Source organism: Xiphias gladius, chromosome 1, assembly GCF_016859285.1.
Source record: "Xiphias gladius isolate SHS-SW01 ecotype Sanya breed wild chromosome 1, ASM1685928v1, whole genome shotgun sequence".
NCBI classification, from domain to species: Eukaryota; Metazoa; Chordata; class Actinopteri; order Istiophoriformes; family Xiphiidae; genus Xiphias; species Xiphias gladius.
Window position 1 is genome coordinate 14,388,965 of NC_053400.1, and position 21,024 is coordinate 14,409,988.

Sequence of the window (21,024 nt, forward strand, 5' to 3'; positions counted from 1 at the left end):
TACCGGGGAGGGGGTAATTATTTAAATCCCACGTTAATGCCTCGCTGTCACGGGCAATCTTTGCTGTTCTGTAACAGCTGAAAAACGGGTATCGTCGCACTGTCTCTTCTCCCGCCGTACCCCCGGGGCTCTCAAGTTTCCGTTACCCGGGGCTCTCAACGGTACGACGTGGCACCACCGTTACTTTGCGCCCCATATCCTGCCGCCTCGAGCGCTGCCGGGCCAGATGGCGGCTCGCGCTAATCTCTTTAGCACCGCGCGCCGCGTGTTCTGATAGAGGGAGGTAGGACAGACAGAGAGAGAGAGAGAGAGAGAGAGAGAGAGAGCGCGAAGAGCGGCGTTGTCAAGTTCAGTTGTGTTGTCACTCCGCTTTTCTGTCGACGTGGGTAGCCGGAAAAACGGACAAAACAATTCAAGTCATGTTCGCAAAGGACACTTTCTTCCCGCTGGAGCGCTGTCCGCGGTGCCTGACGGGCAGGTGTGCGGAGAAACACGGGTAGTGTGTGTTTTCTCCGACTCGTGCCACAGCAACAAGTTGAGTGTTTGTTGACGCTGCAAAATTTTCATGCGGATAAGAGCTGGGTGCCGGGAATCCACCGCGACAGGTAAACCACGAGGAGTTCCCAGATAATTTCAGCACGTTAGAATATCTGCATAGATTTACACATTTGCACGACACACGGCAGACGTTATTAGATCCACCGTGAGCTTCCCTATTTTATGAAGGACGCTGAAGGCAAGGAAGTAATTCAACGCTACAGGTGACTGCACTGCTGGCCTCTTTGGTGTGTCAAAATGTGAAATTGATGCTGATAAGTATTGTAATGAAGAGAGCTTTGGCCTAAGCCTCAATTTCCCACAAACTCATGTGAAAACCTGTTCAGCTGGATATAAACCTGGAGGCCGGATGCCAGAGGAAAAGGGGCATGTTTAATTCAATAGAAAATGAAGAAAAGAGGAAAGCAATGTAGCAGTATCAGTTGAAGTGTGCCTCCATCAAGCTGTACATGATAGTGTAGGCTTTGGCTAGGGAATAGCCTGCATGGCATTTAGCTCTCCGCAGATTTGTCTCCCGTTGGATTTTGGTCTGACCACGTCTCTCTTTCCATCTCCCCTTCTCTCTTTTGCCCGTCTAGATTGTGAAATCCTACCTATCATGTGAAGGCTTTGGTTGTGGTTTGTGCGTCGGCGTGTGCGTGTGAGGGACAGAGACAGTGTAACAGAGGGCTAAGCTTCGTAGCCTCACCCTAGGGGCACCGGCCTGTAAAAAAAAATGTCCCAGTAACCCTGGAACCATGAGACCATGACAGTCATCACTTATGCAAGCGCTGCTGGAAGGCTCCCGAAAGAAATCCAGGTTCTTGAACATCCCTCTGCCTCCGGGAATGCTCCAGAACTCCTGTCTGAGATTCTAGAACCCCGGACCACGCTGAACCCCTCAGAGAATCAGATTCTGGAATCTTGGCGGGTCAAAGGCCAGAGACGGACTAAAGAGACGGAAAGCGGGAAAACCAAGGGAGGAGCAAAGAGAGGAAATCTGCGGGGGAAGAGGCAAACATGGGGCAGAGGAGTCAGGAGAGAGGGGACGAAGAGAGGAGGGAGAGCGGAGCTGTGCAGCTTATGGAAAAGAGTGATTGGAAAAGATTTGAAAGGAAGTGGGAAAAACGGGGTAGAAGGAAAGGACAAGGGCAAGACAGATGTCTCAGGGATTTTGTCAGCCGCACAAACAGAAGGTGAGATCAAGCAATGCGAGAAAATGATGAGGATAAGAAAGAGCTGGCCTGTACTTCTGGGGCTGTTCCTCCTGAAAAAGATGACTGAAGAAAGGGGGAAGAGAGAGGAAAACGTGACGGGGATGAGGCGGCATCATCTCTTCCTCTGGTTAGCTCTCCTCCTCCTCAGCCTGTGTCTAAAACCTGCTTCATCACAGGTAAGAGTGGCTTTCGAGAGTCAATTCTAATTTCTGATCCAAAGACCGTGGAAGATTGGTTGTTAACAGACAAGGCATTGTATTCATTAGGACTCTTAAATAGACTTTTTCACAGCAGACATTTCAACTTGTCGCAGTAGGAAAAACGCAGCTGTTACTAATAACATTAACGACGGCTTGGTTCTATTCAAGAGTCCCACTGAGCTATGACAGTGTGACAGTGAGCCAGCATGAACAATACCAGCACCCTGGAACAGCTAAATGGAATTCAGCCATAGGAAAAGCACAGGTGTAAATGATAAGGTGAACTATTATTTACACCTTTGCTTTTCCTATCGTCACATGTCACAATGTCTTCTAATGGAAGCTACTGTAAAATGGAGGGCTTCGCAACAGATACGTCCAGATATTTTCTCTGCCTCTTTTTTCTCTTGCAAAGTTATTGATATTTTTACTCAAAATACCTGTCCTATTTTAAATGTACTGTTATCTACTGTATCCCTGATGGTAAGAACCTTGTCCACATTATGGGTTGTGCTATATCATAACATTCCTTTAATAGCACTTTTAATTAGATTCACCAAATTGCGCATTGGTCATTATTGTATCCAAATGTCTCAAGTTGCAGCCACCACAAATAAGCAAGAGACTCAGATTAAATAGAATCACCACGCTCGTTCAAGCTTCTTCTTTCTTAGGGAAATTTCCCGCGAATGGAGAACATTGCTGCCTTCAAACCTGTGTCCACCTCTCCACCTCGTTCAACCTGTGGGGTTCCAGAGCGGAGCAGCTACTGCCAGTCACCGTCCTCCCACGCTGAGCTAATGACATGTTATCAGGCCTTCTGTGTCCAGGAGTGTCCTTACAGATCCTCCACACCTCCATATGCACCACTGCTCCTACCCGCACACAGGTAGGTAGATCAAATGAATGTCCTTAAGGTATTTGAGATGGCTATATAATTTATCATGACCCTTGACCTTTCAGTCCATGCACAATAAAAAACTTGACTTGTGAAATAAGTTTTTCGACACCATAATATATCTCTTATAATATAACTGATTTTGGTATGTGGCAGTCTTGCATATATTTGCGAGTGATATAAAACACTATTAAGGTCTCTTTGAGACTAAATATGACCATATTCAAACTTAATTCCAACAGGGGTACCTGTGTAACTGAAGACGGTAATGAAACTCGTCCTGGGACTCAGACAGAGACTGGAACCACTACCAGTTCGGAGGGGGTTTCTGGTGGATCCAGTGGTTTGCTGTTTCGGCCAGTCCCGGATGGATGTCTGGTCTCTCCCCCCTCACAGAAACTAGGAGCATTGGGTTCGCTCACCTTGGCATTGTGGATAAAACCAAGCTCTCCCGGAGAGATGTGAGTTATGCGTTTGTGATTTTCTAAGAAATTAGAATAATAGTTGGAAGTGTTAGGCCTTCTTTTAATTGAAACAGCTGCTTGCTGCCGCTGAGTATTAAATTGAACTGATTACCAATGTACAGTGTACTGAACATTACAAAAGATATAGATAGATAATTGGTAAATGGATGGATCTTAGCCGGCTTTTTTTCCTGGGAAGTAAAGTAAACAGAAGGAAATCTTTGCAAACTGAAGTAAAATTTTGTTGTTACTTAAATTATATATTCGTACATGACAGACAGTTGGTGTTTTTTGTGTGTGTATAGGACTGTTCATGACAGGACATTTTATACATGTAAAAATTCAGATTTTGATATAAGTCAATGACCTCAAACTGTTTCATTATAAACACGACACTGGAAAACATCAATGCATCAAAAAAAGGAGGGAAATTATATATTCCATATGGATAAGTGTTATTGATATATACTTTTTTCATAGTATTTCATGCTTCTATGTTTTAATAGTTTTTTAAGTTATAATGCTTATGTCATTATTTGAGCAGAAAGTCTGCTTTATTTGAGAAGATGGAGTGAGTGAGAAGAAATTATAATACAGGAATACAGATAAAGTTGTTTCTATTTTGTGGTATTATGCGGATACACTATACTTTATATATTAAATCCTTAGAACCTCAGTGGCAGGAAAAAAACAGAATAAAGACATATTGGAAATAATCAAACATTTGTGTGTCCTAAGTATGAGTCACAATTACTGATGTACAGTACGAGAATAGTCCAAGATTACCCTGTGCGGATGAAATATGACTCCCTGCTGACAGCAGGTCAAATATCTGTTCTGATATGATATTGAATATGATTTTCAAACATGACAAGAAAGTGAAAGGCCCGTGATATTGATCTGATAACAAGAAGCAGATCAGGTCTGGTCAGGTCAGTATCAACATCAGGGAATGTTAGCCAACAGTTGACTGTCGTGTCCTACTTAGACATGTTGTGTGTATGTGATGTTGTGAGGGGATGACAGTGTGCTGGTCTCTTCCAGGCAGGGCTGAGATGGTGCAGAGTTGCACACGCTGAGATCAGCTTGCATTCCCACACACACGAACACACTCAAACTCACATACACACACATACTCAAACACACAGGGCACATACACAAACAAAAAGAGATCCGTTGGCCTTGCTTGGCAACCCTCTCTCTTGCTCCGTGTAGCAACACTTGAAGTGGATTGCTCGAACAACGGGCTTTCTCATTAACGTTAATGTTGTCAGCTATTTTTGGATCTAGTCATAGCCCTGAGATTAAAAGTCCATGCTAGTTTTAGTCATATTTAGTCAGCCTTTTTGTTTTTAGTCAGGTTTTAGTCGACTAAAACTCTGGACATTTTAGGCTAGTTTTAGTCAAGACCAAGAATGAGCATTTCACTCAACCTTCAGGAAAATGTTTTCAGATAAGATTTCATCCAGCTGATTTTAACAGTTAACTTTGGAAAAACTTAACAACATTAGCAAATCCAGTGCAATCTAACTTTTGCAATATGAGTCAATCAGAAAGTAAGTTTTTAGTGGTAGTGGTAGTACACTAGATTGTGTCCTAGACTTTAGCCCCAACTAACACTGACTCAAGGGATGTCACCTAAGGTAATTTGTCAGACTTCGCACAGCCCCCTGTGAAGAGACAAAAGGTTTTATAAAACATCTTTTCACACATCCCCAAGACACACTTTGATGTGTAGATTTAGTGGAGTTCCCCATTAATGTAGCTGTCTTTGTATATAACTACCCTTTGACTGATTAGCTGAATTACTTTATCTTAATAAAGTAATTTAGCTAATCTGTCAAGACAAGTAAAGCTTTGCTGTGCTTTTTTTATCATCTGGAACGTTTGGCTCCATGTTGACAAACAAGAAAAGGCATACCTCAGTGAGGAAATAATTTCATGTCTGTGGATTAAAGAAACATTTTAAATAAACTTTTATGGTTTTGTTTTGTTGGGCTTTCAAGAAAAAAAATTATGTCAAAATTCAGCATGTGCTGAAAAGATCAATTTGACTGACAACTGTGCAGTCATGACAGGTGTGAAGAAAGACCTAACGCAGAACTAGACGGGTTATATGTATGTATGTATTCTAGTAACTCACTGGATGTTCAATTTAAAAGTTGCCGTCAGTAAAGTTTAACTCTGAGAAGGCGAATCAGACAGAGATCAAATCTCTCCTTTTTATTTCATGCCGTGATTTTGTTTGTGAAGTTGTCTGTCTGGGGATTCAGATGACAGACAAGTTTTGTTATCTTGTTCTGGCGAACATGACACCTGTATGGCTGAATGCGTTTGAATGGAAGTAACATCTCTCCCTCTCTCTCTTTCTGTTGCTGTCAATGGCTATCAGTCTTTTGTTGTAGAGACGATCATGGCTGCCATCAAAGAAGCCAGATGAAAGGAAGTCTCTATCCTCACCTCTGTCCATCTCTCCTCACCCCTCTCTTTTTGTCTCTCCCTCACACTGTGATTTCACAACCCTCCCCTGAACAGTGAACACAGCCAGCCACCTGTTCCTACAAACCATAGTTTTTACTATACAATGGATTAATTTCCAGAAACCGATTATGAAGTTATGTTTACATTATTTGAGTATTATCATTTTAAAAATACATTTATTTTATGTTGGTTATATGTACTGAACTTTTACTATGTGGACAACACGTGGCAAAAGTGCACGTCCATGTCATAGTTATCACTGATAATGGAAAGCCCTATTTGTTTTTTTGGCAGCTTATCTTTTCCCCATCCATCACCATACCTTGTCCCTGCAATGGATGAAATTAATAATTGCTTAAACAGTTAGTTGATTAATAGATAAGCTTACAGAAAAAATATTCCACAACAATTTTTATCAGTTACTCATTCAAGTAAGCATACGATTTTCAAGCAAAGATTCCAGACGTTTACTGGATTCAGCTTTACAGATGTGCGTATTTGCTGATTTTCTTAGTCATCTATGATAGAAAACTGAGAATCTTTGGGTTTTGAACTGTTGGTCGTACAAAACAAGAACCTTAAATATTTAAACTTGGACTCTGTGATGTGCATTTTTCACTGTAGATAGATCAAATTATGATGGAAAAAATAAACTGCAGATTAAATAATAACAGCAATAATGATTAGTTTCGGCCCTTTTTTCAATCTGGATTTTTACATGTATGCCAAAAGTAAAAAGACTACACACAAAAAGCATTTTCAGTCCAATAAATCACAATTTTTTAGTTTTTGTAACTTACCAACTTTTCCTTACTTTATTATTGTGCTTATTATCTTCAGTGTGTCTTTCTCTCTCTTTGTCTATCGCCATAGGCACACACACACACACACACACACACTCCCATGCATGTGTAGACATACATTCATTCTCATGTATATATCTATCTGTGATTTATGAGATCTACTGCTCTAGGTTCATAAAAGCCATCATTTCCCATAAAATGTCACTGATGGTGGTTAATATGACACGCGGAGGGTGTGCGTGTCTGTCTGCACCCAGTGTAGCAGCAAAAAGCTAGCAGTCATGTAAAATATTGATATTCTACATGTAACTGTCAGAATGGTTTTTGGAGTCCATGGTACCCTCTTTTTTGAGTTAAGTTATAAAAGCTCCTCACTGCCAAATATTTTGTATGTGTGTGTTTCTGTTTCTCTCAGGATGCTGCTAGAGAAGAGCTCTGGAGAGCGGTTGGTTTTTTCTGTGACCGTGTCCAAGCAGGCGGTCACCCTGCGGTACGTTCAGTCCAGAAGTCAGACTGCTTTGACTGTCAGCTTCAGAACAGAGGGCAGGCTTGTACTAGAGAGGTGGACACACCTTGTTTTGCAGGTAAGAAATCTTGAGGGGTTTTGGGGATCCCCATGCTGGCATGAAAGACAACTGCCCTCGTAAACACGTCACAGTCACTATGAGAAGTACATTATTATAAGCATGTATGTTTATGTGCATCCATAGGTTTGCCGTTTGCATTTGATCATTCTACCATAGAAATGACCATCGGGTTCAGGTTTCATTGTTGTCATAAGGGTTGTGAAAGCGAAATGGTCTCTTTCTATCACAGACATACTGTCTTTCTAGCTTTTTCTGTCGGTTTCTCTTTAATTCTCTGTCCATCTTTTTCTCTTTCTCACAGCAAGCGAGTGGTAATTATAGTGGCAAACATCTGCCTTGGCACAGCTGCCAAACACACGTATTTCATCAGACACACATACACAGACAGATGGTGCCTCATACTTTCAGCACAATATTTCAAAAGCGTGTAAGTCCTTTATGGAAATCTAACAGCATAACCGCTGGAACTGAATTTTTACTTATTTTGTGTAATTTATGTAGGTCTGTGTTTTCTGTGGTTTATTCTGTAAAACACAGACATTTATGTTTTACTTATGTAAAGTTGTATAATTTTGTTGCTTGGATATGTTTCTAATTGTTGGTTCTTTTCAGATCTTTTTGGATTACATAGTACTTTGTTATCTTGTAATTCAGGGTTTGGTACATTCAGTTTCAGTACCAGAATTTGAGGATGATAATTAAGTAAAAAAAATAAATCATCTTTAATAGTTGTGGATTTAGTTAGATTATTTTACAGCTAAACTCTGCACCTGTTTTTGTTATTATGGAGAACCTTGTTGTATGCTTGAGGGATTGCCGAATACAAAGATGAAAGTAGGTAAAAAGAAGAAAAAATATGAAAAACTGAAAAAAATCATCAGATTTTCACATAGATCAAATATCACACAGATCTGATAAGGACGTTAATTTCTGTTGGTGGTGTATATAATATAACAATGTATGTATTTATTCTTTCGGTTTTGGTGTTTTCTGTCTTTCCTTTTTTTCTTTTTATCCTCAGCACCATTTGACCTAAGTGGTACATCAACTAGAAATTTTAGAACACATCAGACGTTAGAAATTATTTTTCTTGGACAAAAAAGGCTTTCATAAGCTCTGATCATTCTAAAATGGCAGCTAGTGAAGTGGAGAGTCTTGAGGCCCCAAATGAATCCCTGTTTGTGTGTGTGTGTTTGTGTGTATCTGTGCATGAGTTTTTGGTACGTTGAAGAGTATAATTTTACAGATTGCTCCACTTGACAATCTCTCTCTTTCAGCATCTCTGAATAGCACCCAGTCAGCTAAGGGGGAGAAAACATGGTCAACATGACAAGCTTTATAACTACAAGTGTCTGTAACTTAAGTTGTCTATGTGTCTATTTCTTTTCTGTATAATATTTGGACCCAACTCTTTATTAGACCTGACATGGATTTGAATAGGCCTAATTACATTTGTCTTTCTTTTAGCTGACCTTTTTTTATTGTCCCTTTCCATTTACTACTAAATTTGATGTGGTGGTAAAAATTTAATGCTGTAAATTAGAAAAATAAAAACTAACACAACTGCTGCATATGTTCTTATATGTGCAATATACAGATCTATAGTACAAGATCATAGATAAACTCTCCTTTGCTGTTCTTGTAGTGTTGACGAGCTGTTAATGCAAACTCCACACACTTCCGACTGGTGTTTCACAGTAAAGGCCTTCCTGTAAAGAGAAATCCCCTGAAATGCTGGAAAGGGTAGTACTGTGCAGCACGACACTCCTTGTTACACCACAACTTGTTCTTTTTACATTTCTCTTTGCAGTTGGATTAAATAAAAGAGATGTAACTTGTTGATTGCTAAGCTTTAGAAGTTTTGGTAGACATATTTTTGAACTTTGGAGAGCCAGGCTAGCTTTTTCCCCCTGCTTCCAGTTTTTGTGCTTAGCTAATCATCTCCAGCTCTCGCCCCGTACTAAATGCAGAGACATGAGAGGTATCAGTCTATTCATCTCACCCTTGGCAAAAAATCATATAAGCAAATTTCCCAAAATGTCAACCAAGATAATATAGTAAAATATTAATAAAGATAATACTAAAGAGTTAAAAAAAAAAAAACTAAAAAATTATAAAAGTGGCCTTCCATGAATAATAGTCTATTGCAAATAAATAACCTTTTAATAACCCTTTTTTCTTGGTATTATAAAGCTATTTTCCTTTTCTTGTTCCATAATTATAAAATTCGGAGTCATATATCAGATTAAGGTTTTCTCTGTTAAACTCACTAAATTTTGTATGGTTTTAAAAATAGGAATGGAAGTGCAAAATGCAGGGAGACAAAAGGCTGTGCTGTGTATCAGCTGCAGTTTGATTGAAACCGCGATTCACGGATAGATAGGTAAGCCAGGAATGAGGAAGTTATACATGTTCACCAGTACTTAAAAGGAAAATTACTTTTCCTATCCAGAAAATCCAACTTGACAGTTTAGTTTACTCGCTGCCTGATTGGTGTTGATGTGATGATGATGGTGTCGCTGGCTAAATGTAGTGTTGCTGATAGCTCAGTTGCTAGCTAGTGTATGTGTGTACAGTATGTGTGTATGCCCTGTGGGAATCGGGATTTTATATATGTCTATCTACAGTATCTATGTTTGTTGTACATGCCCATGTAGGCATGGAAAACAGCTTGTAGGCACTTTTCTAAAAGTGTGTTGTGCTGGTGTGGCTTGGAGGTGTTTTGAAACTTTGTCTGTGTTTGTGCATTCTTGTGAATCAGTCTGTCTTTTGTTTAATGGCATGGTGATGTGATCTGCTTTGACCATTCAGAAGAATAAAATAATCATCCTTGACACTCAAACACCATTCGCACACTCCCATTCTCATGCATGCACACGCATTTATGTACTTGCTCTCTCGCACATACATATAGACACACACTCACAATAGTTCAGTGGTAATTTGTAGCAGTCTGTCAGCCACAATACAGACATTACCCTATGAAGGAGTAGGGTAATTTAGAAACCTTTCCTACACACATAGAGTTCACACACACATGTCTTAAACACGCGCGCACACACACACATACACACACACACACACACACACACACACACACCAGTCATCTGTCGGTTTAAAAAGATAAAAACACAAAAAGGAAAGGACAAGGAATACGGGAATTTCCAAGTGCCCAGCGGCTCACACACTACTCTCACTCACACACACAGACGCCAAGACACACACAACACACTACATGCACACACACGGTGCCAGGAGCAAGGTGCTGTAGGGATGCTCGTGCTCCCTAGGTAGTTGTCTTATCTGATTATGGTAACGATGTAGAGAATAGTGGAGGAAAAGGTAGCCTGGGGGAGGGAGGGACTGTGAGAGGAGGAGAGATGGGGGAAGTGAGGGACGTGGCTCATTGAAGTTAAGTGAGAGCTACGAAGTCAGTCTACTATCGGTCTCACCTTCCACTACATTTCTGCAATAATTATTACATATGTAGAAAAGCATCTCTACTACCGGCTAGGATAAAAGATAGATGGGTCCAACTGGTGTACAGTGGCTAATGATGTATGTATAAGGACTTGGTGTTCCAGGGTGTTTACACCATGGTCTCTAGGTTCACAGTGGTTTGGTGCGGCAGTTCATGCTGGCAAAAGGAGCAGTGGTGGTATGTGCATAGCAGGGTATAATAAGGCTGAAAAGGTGGAACATAGTTAAACATGTAAAATTTTAGTTCATAGCTATGATCCCTCAGCCTCCAGGCAAACAAATCCTGGCAGATATCTGAGGGGGAACCACTCACATACAAAATAAAATTTGTATTTTGTTTAAGTGGATTATTTCACCAGCTAGCCTAAACTGAAATCCATTTTTGGGTATTATATTTGTGTGTCATGAAAGCTGCAGGAGTTGTTATACAGTATCATGCAGAATGCATGAAAAATGTAAGCAGTATTCCTGTGGGAAATGCTATCAACAAGCACAAGTAGTACAAGGGACTTAGAACACACAGTATCTGGTATTGTTTTGTGACTTTTAGAATTTATTAAAATATACAGTCACTTATATTTTTCTGTCGTTAGTATTGAAATTATACCTTCTATCCATCTTTTTTCTTCTGGTTGTCCCAGGGCGGGTTACGGTGGTAGCAGGCAAAGCAGTGTATTCCAGACGTCCAACTGCGCACAAACGTGTCGTGGCTCAGACCCCCTAACATAGGTGAGGGTTGGAATGTGGATTGATTGGTAGATTGAAAGTTTTGCCCTCTGGCTCAGCTCCCTCTTCACCACAATGATCCGGTACAATTTAGGCATTACTGGTTACACCGCACAATTCCGCCTGTCCAACATGATCCATTTTACCATCACTCGTGAACAAGATCCTGAGATACTTATGCTCATTTTCTTGGGGCAGCAACTTACCCCCAACCAGGAGGGAGCAATCCACTGTTATCTGGCAGTAGACCATGGCCTCAGACTTGGAGGTTCTGAGTCTCATCCCAGTCGCTTCCCACTCAGCTGCAAACTTCCTCAGTGTGTGCTGAAGGGCACGGTCTGATGAAGCCAAAAGAATCACATCATCTGCAAAAAGCAATTCTAAGGTTCCCAAACTGGACACACTCCTAACCCCGGCTGCGCCTTGAGGTCCTGTCCATGAATATCCAAAAAAGGATCAGAGACAAGGTTCAACTTTGGCGGAGTCCAACACCCACTGGTAACATGTTTAACTTCGTGCTGAGAATACGAACACAGCTCTCACTTTGGTAATACAAGGGCCAGATGGCTTGTACCGGAGCAACAGTCCCAGTACCCCATACTCCTTCTTCAACTCCAGAAAACACATGTACATAGACTGGATGGTCAAACTCCCATGACCCCCTCAGGGACCTCTGTCAGGAATATGGGTGAGGCTTCCCCCGAGTCGTCAGACTCTCCCTCCTCCACAGAGGACGTGTTGGTTGGGTACAGAAGCTCCTCAGAGTGTCCTTTCCACCGCTCAACAATATCCCCAGTCCGCATCAGCAGTTCTACTCCCCGGCTGAACAGAGCCTGAGCCAAGCCCTTCTTTTTCTTCCAAACGGTTTGCCAGAACTTCCCTGAGTCCAAACGAAAGTCCTTCTCCATAGCCTCCCCATACTCCTCAAACAATCTTGTTTTTGCTTCTGAGAGTGCCGAAGCTACAGCCCTTCTGGTCTCCCGGTACCTTTCTGCTGCTTCAGGAGCCCCCCTTGGCCAATCAAGCCTGAATGGCCTCCTTCATTCTGACAGATTCCTTCACCAGCAAGTTATTATATTGCTACTACACACACAAAGAACCTTCTGACCACAGCTCCTACCAGCCGCCTGTGCAAAGGAGGCTTTGAACATGGCCCACTCAGATTCCACGTCACCAACCACCCTCGTAATGCATAAGAAATTCTTCCATCAGCGAGAGATGAAGACCTCACCAACAGGGGCCTCTGCCAGATGTTCCCAATTAACTCACTACACATTTGGGTTTGCCAGGTTTGACCAGCAGCCTTCCCCTGCCATCCTATCCAAAACACCACAAGTAGTGATAAGTTGGCAGCTCTGCCCCTCTCTTCATTCGACTGTCCAAGACATACAGCCGCAGATCTGATAATATGACAAAAAAAGTTGATCATTGATCTTTAGCCAAAGGTGTTATGGTATCAGGCACACTTTTGATCCACCTTATCCTCGAACATGGTGCTTGGTATGGCCAAACCATGCCTAGCACAGAAGTCCAATAACAAAGCTCAGGTCCAGATCAGGCAGGCCGTTCCTCCCAATCATGCCCCACCAAGTTTCTCCATCCATTGCCCACATGAGTATTGAGGTCCCCCAGCGGAACTATAGAGTCCCTTTCCAGGACATCACCCAGAAAGTCCAAGAAAGCTGGGTACTCTGAGCTGTGGAGGGTCAAGCTCCTGTCCAGGAGTTTGGTTCCAGATCCCGTGCTATGCGTAAAGGTGAGCCCAACAATATCAAGTTGGTACCGCTACACTTCCCGCACCAGTTCAGGTTACTTCCCCGCCAGAGAGGTAACATTCCTCCTCCCTAGGACCAGTCTGCCAGGAGTCAACACACTTACGTCCCCACCTTTGTGTGTTGCCCAGCTTGCTAAGCACAAGACCCAATTTCCTATTCTTGTGGGAATTTATACCTGATGACTTGATATAATTTTATCTCAGTTTTAGTGTTGTATACTCAAACTCTGAGTTGTGGTGTCTTTTCTTTCGTATTATATCAGTGCAATAATATAGGGACGGGCAGTCTGTGTGTACTATTCAGAGCGTCTCCAGATGAAGGGGAAGAGTAGGTAGAAGATTCATGGGAGATCTCAGCTGATCAAATCATTATCTCATGGTTGCGACGTCATCCGAAACGTCGGTCATATTATTTTGTTACATACATTCTGTTGTAGATACTCAACTCTGAGTTTGTTTTCTCTATCTAGATATAGTGCAATAAAATAATATAGGGAGTCTGTGTGTGTGTGTACTATTCAGAGCAGATGAAGGGAAGGGAAAGGTAGTAGAATCATGGAGAGAGATAGCTGATCAAATCATTTTATCCATGGTTTTATGACGCCATCGAAAAAAATCAACATAAAATCAATGTTTTGAATGCGTGATCACAGAAAATGTTAGAGAATACAGAAAGTTGTTTTCTCAATCTTGTTGCCACACAGCCCCCATCTTTGATTGAGCAGCTAAAATATAGCTGGTTACTCTGCTGTCACCTATACTGTATAATAAAATAACCAAATTCACAATATAGCTGTTATCATTTACATGTTTTCCAGTTTTTACTGTCAGACAACTGAACAAGTATGAAATATTTTATGAAATCGTGGCCCATAAACACTAAATGTTAACCAGCAGTTATTCACAGGCTGCTGTGCTGCAGTGACAAAATCCTTATATTATAATCGCAACATTGTCAAAAATCAACATAAATCTAGGTTAATGACGACAGATATGCTGTGTATTGGCTATATTGACTCATAAAATTAACTCTGACAGAGAAAGTTAGAGGCGACTAAAGATTTTTTTCTTAACCTGACTGGCACACAGCCCCTGACACTCACTGTGCCTGCTTATATCTTAATTTTGGAAAAGCTTTTTTACCCCGTACAAATAGAAACACGAAGCTGGCGTTTTAAGATTAACACATTCTGAAGGCCATTTTGGAAAAGCTAAGTTCTGGATGGAGGGCTGAAACAGAGAGAAAAAAAAGTGTTTACTACTTTAACCATGCATAATTTTTCTAAATGTTGTGCGAGGTAACGTTACCTTCCTTGTTAGCTTAGCTACAAACCTACAGTCCTGTCTCCTGTCACTGTAGCTTTATAAAAACAATCTAAAAACCTAGCTCTCGCTAGTTTTTATTCTGTTGTGTTTTGGATGCTGTGTTTGTGTGCATGTCATTTTCTTTGATGACATTTTAGATTATAAAGTTTGTTCTGTTTCAGCTATGAGAGAGTATCCACTTCCAAGTCGCTCTGGATTCTGCCATTGTGTCATTGCCTTTCCCATGAATATGGGAGGTGGAGCTTCTGAAAGAACACAGAAGGGCGGGGGTGTATTTGTTTTACTGTTGAGTTCAAATATTAAGAGTCTTTCTCCAGAATCACTTTCTCTATTTTCAGTAAACTTCATAATACTGCCTCATCTTCATTTTACATTCTTGTACTTCCTGTGTTTGTATGAATTTTGAAGGTGAATCGAACGGAATACCAAAAAGGTGAAAGTTGGAGATGTACTGCGAGTCATAATAGAAGTGTAGAAGTAGGTGTCAGAAGAGGAAGAGGAGTGAGATAAATAGTAAAAAGTAGGAGTGTCCTGGAAGTACAGAGAAATGAGAAGTGGTAAGAAGAGATGGCAAAAGATGGGAAGAGGAGAAAGGAAGAGAGTTTATAATTTAAATAGCTTTGGCGTACTATCTTTTGGAGTACAGTGATTGACTGTGTGCCTGGAGGACCCCCAGAGGGGTCCGTCTGTTAGTGCCTGAGCAAATCAGCATTATCGGATGAAACAGCGGAGGGACAACCAGTCACAATGGTCCCATCAAGACCCAACACGGCTGCATGAATGTTTAACACTTGTGTGTACACACATGTACACTTGCAGCTTCTTTTTCCTACTGTTAAACACAAACAGACAGGTGATGAACGTAATGCCTCTACATACACACAGCACCACACACACAGAAATAGCTAGTTGCTCTTTAAGAGGGCTCATAACTGGCGGTAAAGACAGAAAAGAGGGGAAAAAATTGTGTAAAAGAGATGAAAAAAGGGGTAAGTGGGTCAGTGTCTGAGTTTCGTAGTGAGTAAAGGTCAAGTCATGATTATATGGCATGTACACACATAGCTATCTATGTATTTATTGCAGGGGGGGAACTAGTTGTTCCCATCTAATCTATAATTTGTTCTCTAGACCCTGACAGCTCATCTGCTTCAGTACTCAGCTCTTATACAGTTTGGCTGCTAAAACTTCTACTCCATGTCATAATGATCTTAATGAATGTTTTCACGCACAATTACACTGGAAGACTCTGACCTGTGTGTATGTGTGTATACGGACTGGTGTGGTCTTGAAGGAGGGCTGATATTTTTTCACCAACTGATCTCATAACACCAGTCTTTCTTTCTCTCGTTCTTTCTTGCATAGATGCATATGCCTCATCACCCCACTCTATTAGTGAGTGGTTTTGTCTTTCTTTCTCCTTCTTGCATAGTGTCTTCCTCTTCTTTGTCCACAGTCTCCCTCCTGCGGGCTATGCTTTCTTTGCCTTACTTGTTTTCTCGTTTCCCCCTCTGCCTTCCTCTTCCTTGCTTTTCACATCTACGCTTGTGTTAGTTGTTAGTGTGAACTGGTCAGCATATTTATCTGACATGGCTCATGTACCTTGATCCTGACCCTAGGTTTAGCATGGGTTTACACTGCTTAAGATGAGTGTCTGTTTTATTGACTAGATTAATTTCAGTCACTATGATCTATCGTTAAACCTATAGTGATGATAAATACATAAACATAAGCAACTACTAACCCACTCAGACATAAGTTCCACTCTTCCCCATGACAAGATACTGAGATTTAAAGATTGTTTTGGAGTGATGGATGGTCTTTCGAAAAACGTGAACATTGGTGACCACATATTCACCTTTTGACCAATAGCATTCTAGGAGTGGTTAAATGTGTGCCGAGTGGTCACATGAATGGTAGAAACAGAATTACCCTTTCTTCTCCTACATCCCCCCTCTTTGATTTTGGCAACATAACAGCTCCTATTTTGGTGCTGGTGCAGGTTTTATCTCAAGTACTATATAAACGTTTTTCCTCAATATACCCTCTCATTTCAGTGTTTGAACCTTCAAGTAGTGATGAGGTTACTGCTGCTTTGGCAGGCTTCTCATCAAGCAACACCGACATATAACATGAAGAGAAGAATTTGATATAAGTACATATCAAGACATTGTGCAAATCGCTGAAGACATGCAGTCGCTGAACATGAGCGTCATAGAAAGTATTGATGGATTTGGTAGTATTTACTGCTCTCTGGCCAAAAGGTAAAATTGTTGGCCACATATAGTATACCACAAAAATAAGTAAACTCCTGTGCAGTATCACTGAAATGTTAAATGATTTAAAATTATACCATCTCACTGTAAATGTATTATTTTTAAGCTGATGTGTAGGGCATTTGATCCTTTGTATTATTAAAAACAAACAGGATAGATAGACTACATTGAAAATACAGGTCCCAAAGTACAACCCCAATGCAACAAAATGGAGTATACTGGTGATTTCCAATAGTGCTAATCACATTAACAAGGTTATAAAATAACCTCTGAACACCACAGCTTTCTAGGTAAAAAAACAGATTGTGAGACTTCATAAAGATGGGAGAGGGTACAAGAGCATCAGTAGGCTACTGAACATAAACCGAAACACAATTGCAGCCATAATACCAATAACAGGAGGCACAGTGGCTCTCCTCAAACAATGACACCATGAGCAATTCACTGTTTATGTAACCTTGCATTGAAAAATAGGGGTAAGTGCTTCTGATTTGACACAAGGATCACCTGTGGAAATTGATATTTCAGTGATTGATCAGGCAGTGCGAAGGAGAGTGCATGAAGTTAGCCTTTACGGATAGTGTCCAAGAAGAAAACCGTTGCTCTCCAAACTGCACAAAACTACAAGATTAAATTTAGCCAAAGAATATGAAATGCGGCCTGATGAATGTTATGGCTGACCTGACTGCCTCAAAGCCTCAGAAGTTCTACTGTTGCCATGGTAATTGTATCAGTATTTATAATATATAAATAAATCAGTATTATATTGTATTATATATACATTACTGCAAAAATAGCGAATAGCCCATGAAATAAGAAATACTAATCCAACATTATTCATTAAGCATCAACATTAATTATTATTAATTATTCTCAGACAAGGACATTTCATTTTATTGATAGTTTTTTGCGTCACAGCTCTCATCTAATGTTACCAGCACTGACACTGGGACAGTGACACGTGACAGGCTTACAAGTTATAACAACGCTAGCATGATGTTGAAAAAGTCAAGTGTCTGGAGTAACTTCCAAATTTGTGAAAATGTCCCCCAAAACATTGAGTGCCAGATATGCCAAAGGAAAGCAACACATCACAAATCTGCAGTGAGTTTGGCAAATCACCTGTTAAATGTAATTAACAGCTTAGACGTCTTACAACTGCTAAAATTTTCTCTTTTCTACTATGGCTGATGTTAATGCGACCTGTATTCTAACAAAGTATAACACTGAAGTCCGATTTTTGTCCTTGGCTCTATTGAGGAATGGAATCTTGAAGTTGCAGTTGCGTTTAATATGGACCTTTCATCATTTCATTAATTAGTCAAACACTTTTGTTGTTGTATACCGTATACACATGAACACTCACTGTACGCTGGCCCATACAAATATACTGCTGCTTTTCTCTCTGTCCTGCCCAGAGCGAAAGGGACAGATTGTGAGACAGACTGAAGGTGAGTGGGCGTGACTGTGTGTGTGTGTGTGTGTGTGTGTGTGTGTGTGTGTGTGTGTGAGTGTGAGAGTTTATGCATGTGCATACACTATGTGTACATGCATGGGGGCACTTTCTGTGCGTGTTTCTGTAGGCTATATGTGTGTCTCTGTGTGCATGTGAGATAACTAAATACAGTATATTTGTGTGTGTATGTGTGGTTCTGTGCATGTGTGTGAAGGTGAGGCAAGGTTGTTATGTAGGGGTGAAGCGGACACCTCTATGGTAGCCCTCTGCCTGCTGGCAAAAGAGGCGAAAGGGCACGAGACTGGCATCAATTACATAGTGAAAGAGATGGGAGAAAGGTGTGTGTATGTGTTGTGGGGTTTAATATTTTCTGTCTTTAAATCCATTTTTTTTATTTATTTTACATTAGTATTTCATGTCAGTGTGCAGTGTAGTCCAGCGTCATAGTGAGAGCGAGGCACTAACACAGGCAGGTTTAGGAGTATCTTTCCCGCCAGAGCTTTGAGATATGAGAGCTAAAAATGTATGCAGCAAGGGTGCTGCAAGGTGCTTTGGGTAAAAGGATCCACCAAAGATTACATGTTATTTTAGAGTTTGAAAATGACCAGAAACTGAGACCTAAACCTGGCCCATATGTCTCTATAATACCAGACCGGACTGAACCCAACTGGTACTGTCAAATTTGAGATCCAATCCTTTCCTGACATCTGAAGTGTTCGTTTTGCTTCTTTTTAATTCTGTTTTCCCTACTGAGAATTTACTGAATGTCTACTTACGACACATTATTTACATGGAGCAAACTGTAGTAGAGATAAGGATGCTCTGATCTGATCCACCTATACTCTACTCCACTATACACTGATACTATCATTTTAAACTGGATAGGATTTTGGCCATGTTGTGTCAAATCTGTGTTAAATAAAGTTTATTTGTGAATGTCATAATAAAATTCTGTGTGTCTGCCAACAGTTAAGAGAGCTCTGGTATTAGATCAGCACTCGATGTCAGCACTTACCCAAAGGTGTCAGAATCAGAACTGGGACAGAAAAAATTGGATTGGTAATTGGATTGGATGGAAATAACCAAACCTGAACTTGACTAGAGTCAGAAACTTTAAGCAATAATATGGTCAAAACCCGACCCAAAACTTGATACTTTTTAAAGATCTGTTAGGGAACAGAACTCCACCTGCATCTAGGCTTTGTTACTAAATGTTACTTCTGCATATCTCTCTCCGTTTGCGGTGGTATACTGTTTGTGCTTCTCCTTCCATGTATGTTCTCATGAATGTCTCTCTTTGCTTCTGCTCAGAAAGAAAAAGAGACTTATGGTTTTTATTAAAAGGTTGGTGTGTCACCTTATATATGTCCCCTCCCTGTCTTTGTCTCTCTTTATCTTTTGTCTCTGCTTTTTTTTTTTCCTGAATATGATTTTCTCTTTCCCTTTCTCTCTCCCTCTCTCCCTCATCTATCTCTCATTCTCCCTCTCTCCCCCTTTCATTGTCTCTTCCCCCTCCACCTTCTTTGCCCTTCCCTCTTTCTCTCTCATTTTCCTTATACACACTCTCTCTCTCTCCCCCCTCCATCTCCCTGGGGACAATTTTCTTTTCTTAAATAAACTGTCATAGCTAGTGTTAAAATATGGGCCTTACACAGGGTGAGCGCGGCAAGGCAAAGGCATGGGGCCCTGGGCTGGTATAAAACATGGATAATATGCTGTGAGAGGTAATTGTATCTTTTAGCGCTGAGATGAGTAGAACAAATGTGTCTCCTCCATCCTCTCTCTCTCTCTCTCTTTCTCTCTATTCTTTTTCCTCCTCTCTTCCTCTTCCTATCTCTTCCTTTATGCACTGCAGCCGTGCTAATATGATAGAGAGAATATTGGCTGTACATCAGAGCTGCTAACAGTACATAGTGGGTAAGGACAAGTATAGAGGGGGAAGAGAGGACTAAAGATGGTGGGAGAGGCTTGGAGGGTGAATAACAAGGAGAGGCAGTGTGATAACAGGACAGAGAGAGTGAGAGAGAGAGAGCGGGAAAGGTGACAATGAGCCTGGAGATGCAAAAGTGGAGAGCTAGCGATGCATTAAGTCACATTACACTTCAAACAATTATGTTAATTAATCATATGAACTTAAATAAAATATTGTTTCCAGTCCACTACACTGTATATATGTGAGTTTAAGGTAACCAGTCATCTGTAGCGGTATCATGTCATCTTTTCCTTTGAAACCTGTTATCTTTCATGGGGGAGGCTGTTAAAAATCTCTCTGTAACAGAGGGAAACACTTGGTGGGAAGTCTTTGATCCAATTGTGCTAGATGCACTTTCGAGCAATTAAAAGGAGCTTCTCAAGAAGTTTGTAGTGTGATGCAGGGAGATGCAATTTGCTGGAGGGTAGGTATGAGAGGAAAACACCAGGGTCGTTTTTAATTTTTATTTTAAATACCCCATTAATTACTCGGATATAGATGCCAAGAATCTGGGATATAGTTTACACTCCCAGAAGCAATGGAAATACGTACCCCTATCGGAATGGCACTTAATGCATACAGGAGAAAGGGAACGATTTATGTTGGTCAAGGTAACAGGTAGGGCTGGGATGATATGCTTATATCCCAATTTGATACTATCACGATACTTGAGTGATGATTCAATATGTATTGTGATTTTTAAGTATTGCGATTCTACAAGTATTGTGATTTAGTATTACAGATTTATTGTGATTTTTGTTTACGTTTTTTTGTTTACACTAGACCATGGGAAAAAGTTGAATCGTACACTTAGAGACTATGTATATCAT

At 40.8% G+C, this 21,024-nt stretch overlaps 1 protein-coding gene across 1 annotated transcript in view; it reads left to right on the top strand.

Moving 5' to 3' along the window:
- Positions 1–173: 173 nt before the first annotated feature.
- The window catches only part of ush2a (Usher syndrome 2A (autosomal recessive, mild)), a 223,593-nt gene continuing 202,742 nt past the window's right edge, over positions 174–21,024 (top strand). The window contains exons 1-5 of the mRNA XM_040127015.1: positions 174–605; positions 1,137–1,930; positions 2,629–2,843; positions 3,095–3,313; positions 7,016–7,184. Coding sequence (XP_039982949.1) covers positions 1,304–1,930; positions 2,629–2,843; positions 3,095–3,313; positions 7,016–7,184 — 1,230 coding nt within the window. The 5' untranslated portion in view covers positions 174–605; positions 1,137–1,303. The remainder of the gene's footprint in view (positions 606–1,136; positions 1,931–2,628; positions 2,844–3,094; positions 3,314–7,015; positions 7,185–21,024) is intronic.